Here is a 5,115-nt window from a genome sequence, read left to right as displayed (position 1 = left end):
TTGTTTTTTTTGGGTTTTTTTTTCAAGCAATACCCATTTTATCAATTTTGACCAATTGGTTACTGAGCTAGAGTCATTTGCATACCTTTGTCCACACATGCAGGCATCTTTAAGACTGTGGGAAGCCACGTTGGCTCAGTGAGGTTGGCTTTGGCTCGCTAACCTAGAGGTCCTGTGTTTGATCCTTGTATTGGTCGTAAAATATCATAAGGACAGAGGTTGGAAAGGGACAATAGATATAATATATTTGTTTGGATGGGAAAAAAACGTGCACATAAAGAACCCTTGGCAGATGGAATTCCAAATAAGAGTTGGCAATAGTGCATAATATCCTGCATAGTACACTGTAGAACGTTAAATTTCATTTAAGACAGTGCTAAAATGTCAAATTCTTAGTTGTAGCAGTGTCAAGGGTAGTAGTGAGTGACCTGTGATGCCAAGATGCTTTTTCGTGCACTAACAAGATGTCCCAAGGAAGTCACTTCAGGGTCAGGTGCCACCTCTGACAAGTGAACATTGTGATTGAAAAATACTGATGGTCTGTCTTGGAATACTAACTAGCAACATTCTAATTAACAATTCTTATCCCTAATACCATTCTCCTGAAGGCTACTGAAATTTAATAACAAAAGAAATATTTGGGGATAAAGTTTTATTTCAGATTGCCACAGAAAACACAGAGAAATCAAAATAAGATTCAAATAATTTTACAATAGAGATTCAAATATTGTCATGTTTTCATTGGGCAGTGATATACAACTTATATATTACTAATTATAAATAAGCATAAACACAGGTATAGAAATAATGTAAATAAAACATCTCTTTTTTGACAAATGAACTATTCCATTTCCTTCAAGAATTTGTTGAATCAAGCAAAATTCCATTTATCAAAAGGGGATATTTTATCATATATTTTATTTCTACTCCTCAAATTTATTTTCAAATGCAGTAAACCATCACATCAACACCCACATAATCATAATCATTCTGCCATAGTTATAAAGTAACTTCCACCGAAAATCATGATTCTAATATTATCGTAATAACAATTAGCCATATCACAAGCTTATTAACTACACATTTTAACCCAAAACCTTGTAGTATGTCAAAGTTCAAATTGTGACCTTTTTAACTCACTGAGAATATGCAAAACAAATAAGAAAAAAATAACCATGACAATAGGAAAAACAGATAATTATTTCTTTTCTTTCCAAATATTAAATTCAAAAGGTTCGATAGAATAGCAGAGTACAAGAGTTCATTTATTTTTTTTTTGTGTAATTTTTTTTAAAGATGATATCCAATTGTTTAAGTTAAAATGTAAAAGTAAAAATTATGGAAAAACAGACCATTTCTAACAGCTTAGATTAGTTAAGGAGATCAAACCTATTAATCCCAATGTAGAGAAAATATTAACATTTGACAAAAATATTGAAAGGTAAAGCTAGCAATATGAAACAAAACTTATAAACACACAACCAGATTTAACTACATGATTAAGTACTATATATACCTATATATATTATATATAATAACTATGACAACAGTAACTAATAGTAACCAATAACCATGGTGATTTCAGCCAAACAATAATAATATATGGAATGATTAATATGGATACATCAAAACATTTTTAATAATATGTTTTTACTTCAGGAATGTGATTGTTAACTGTTTCAAAATTTTCAAATTTAATATTTTATGAAAATAAAACTGTTCCCATGACAACCCATTACATCTTTAACAACAACCTTTCATAGGCCATATAGTATATTACCCATTGGATAATTAACAGGAAAACTGCTCTTGCCATTTTATTGTTTAAATGCAATCCAGTAATCAAACAATTTGATATCTGTTTTATCATATGATGATTACCAGGCTTTCTAATAATACAGAATTTGCATTTTGACTCAAACCCTAGCTTATGTCCAATTTTAAAACTGGGCAACTTTGGAATTTATCATACAAAAGAATAAAGCTTAGAATTAATAAGGAAGAGATAATTAAAAAAATTTGGAATTTATAAAAGATATTATTGGGGAATTTAAAAAAGATAAATTTTTGAAATTCATAGAGTAAATGTCTTAAAATAAAGACTGATTGGAATTTATTATACAACAGATTCAAGCTTAGACCTGAAAACAAGTAAAATTTATAAGAATATGAATTTTACAAAAAAAAGATTTGTGGAATTTATGAACAATATTTTTTTTTAGAATTGTATAATTTATCCAACAGGTAATACTATACATATATATAACTATATACATTTATTTCCATCATACCTTAAACTTGGCATGGTCCGTTCATTATTGCACTTTACAACAAATTAAAATACATGAACAGGGTAATTTACACATAAAATAATCCTGTCGCAATAAAATTATTCTTTTTCCTTATCCATATATATCACAAATAAAGAAAGTTCAAAGAGCAAACAGGGGGAGATTTGTGGTTTCTAGTAAACATAACTTTCACAGCCAAGTTGGTTTGGTAATTAATTAAGAAAATAAACTTTATACAGAAATCTAATAATCAATTTAACAATATTCAGGGATATATATTTTAAAAGTTAGATTTTTATTTCAAGAAATGACTTTGAAATCTAGGATCTAACTGATATCAAAGATACTGCCTTTTTAATGGCTATGAACAATAATCTGTGATTGGATGCAAATTCAAAGATGTTTCAAGATCTTAAATAATTCAGAGAAAATTTTCAAGAAAGATAATTTAATAAATTACTAATACTGTATATTTTTTAAATGATCCCTGAATATCATCAATTGATTAATAGCAACAAGGAAAAAACAAAATTTAATTTTTGATTAATTTTTTCTGTAACTATTTTCAACCTCTAGATTCATGTCATCTTCTTTCAATAATTTATGTCAATTTTTCAGGATGTCTGTTCTAGAAAAATGTTTATCATTTAAGGAATTCTTTCAACATAAACAAAAGAAACTTTTGATAGTAATCGATTTAGGAAAAAAATGATTACTAGTTTTCATGATTTGAAGACATAACTTCCAAGACAGACTCCCCTCTTCAAAGACATTTAATATGAATATATGTATATATTGTTAGTTAATAATTGTTAAGAATACATAAACAGAACTTATCTCCTGTTGAAAAGTTAAATATTAGATGAAATAATTATGCTTCAACAGATTGATATGAACACTAATCTTTTAATCTGGTTATTGTAAAAACAACCATAAAGGAGATCCAATTAATAATCTAAATAGTATATGAACACAGTTAATCCATAATCCATCCCAGTGATATTTAAATAAATATACCGGATACCTTCATGTTGATTAATACTTTATTTTAGTTAATTATTTATTAGTTTGTGCATGAGAATTGCACAATATTAAGAAAAATTATTATTATTATGATAATAAATGTTCAGAGAAACCCATGCACTATCTCGTATCAGGGTACATTCAAGTAATACCATCTAAACAATAATCACAAATAGACTGGATTTATGCTGATTAAATACGAATCCCAATATCACAATAATGTCTGTCAAATATCTAGAAGTTATGAGAGAGCATACATATTTACTATTCAAATTTATTGGGACACACTGTATATTATGAACAAAATATTATGAACTAAAGCCCTGATTTTATAACTTATTATTACTTAACCATAAAACATATATCTATTATATTCAACAAAAACTTTACATAATAAAACCCTTTATATATTACTTACAAATAATTAAAATTTAACAAAGTGGAGAGAGAACATTATTCAAACAAAGCTGCAGCATGGTCTTTAAGAGGTAAACATCTGAGAATATATTTTGGCATTAAATTCTATTAATTTATATTGCAATGTCAGTGTCAAAATATGAATTTCAGCAAATAGGAATTTATTTATTCAATAATTTTGAAAAGGATGAATTAGATTGAGCAATTTAAACAACCGGGAGCAAAAGTGATTAGTCAAAAAAAAATATTGTGTTTCTTATTCCTGCAGAGAATAGATTTGGGAAAAAGATTTAGTTAGGGTATGTACACGACTTAAAGGGTAATGAATTCAGATAAAAGATACAGACTTTATTAATGTCTGTTTTATCTATTTCTAAATTAAGAAATCAGATTGAAAAATTTAACTACACATTTATAGAAATATTTATTTATTTACATGTTTGTACCGATAACAGTATGGAATAAGAAACACAAAGATTTTTTTGCCTTACGAACCAAACAGGTGATCCTAGTCCTAACATGCAGTAACAAAAATGTGCTTAGATTTGTTTTCCTAAAATTCTAAATGATCAAGAACCTAATTAATCGAACAATAACTTATATACAAAGCAATGGTGGTTTGTTTTTTGCATTGTTATATTTCTTTAATCAAAATATATTCAATAAATATCATTTATATCTTTTCTTTTAAAAATAAGATTAAACATCTATAATTTATTTTAATATCAATTTTGAACCTCCACAAATTACTATTTCAAAAACTATATTTCATGTTCAGTATAACCATCCGAAATAATATTGAGCTGAAATATCTAAATTTATTTCAATATCTATTTTCAACCTACACAAATTCCTTTTTAAAAAACTACATTTTATATTCAGGTTAAGAATCAGAATTAATATATTGTCTACTGATTGAAAAATTACTTATATAATGTTTATCTTGTAAGGTCCTAAATAAATAATATATTCGATATCTCATATCAAAGAGAATCAAGGTGATTAGTTTCAGTTGTTAAAGTCTGCTATAAAACAGCAATTGTTAATAATTACACACTATTTTTTTTTTTCATGATTTTTTTCCTTTTTTTAATATATTACTTTTTATACGTATGTTAAAATCACAGTAAAGGGAGACAACACACTAGCACTAGACAAGGGAAATGTTAAAATATGACAAGATTGACTAGAAACATAGATTAGACGAGATCGCACATGTTATTAATCTTGATCTTTGTGATCATCTGGTCCTGGGGCAACGGGTGTGTCCTCACTGAACAATGGATTTTTCACCTCCATTTCTCCAGTCTGAAAGTAAAAATAAAATACAGAATGACACTAAGTTTTCTTGTAAGAAAATAACTTTCAGTTTAAAACTACAAAG

General features: G+C 27.1%; 1 protein-coding gene across 1 annotated transcript in view; it reads right to left on the bottom strand.

The window, feature by feature from the left end:
* Positions 1 to 635: 635 nt before the first annotated feature.
* LOC126811421 (neural proliferation differentiation and control protein 1) overlaps positions 636 to 5,115 on the bottom strand; it is a 50,528-nt gene continuing 46,048 nt past the window's right edge. Inside the window, exon 7 of the mRNA XM_056101526.1 lies at positions 636 to 5,039. Within this exon, the coding sequence (XP_055957501.1) occupies positions 4,953 to 5,039 (87 nt within the window). The 3' untranslated portion in view covers positions 636 to 4,952. The remainder of the gene's footprint in view (positions 5,040 to 5,115) is intronic.

Source organism: Patella vulgata, chromosome 1, assembly GCF_932274485.2.
Source record: "Patella vulgata chromosome 1, xgPatVulg1.2, whole genome shotgun sequence".
Lineage (NCBI taxonomy): Eukaryota > Metazoa > Mollusca > Gastropoda > Patellidae > Patella > Patella vulgata.
Note: the sequence above shows the minus strand (reverse complement) of the source record. Positions and strands in the feature narration are given on the sequence as shown.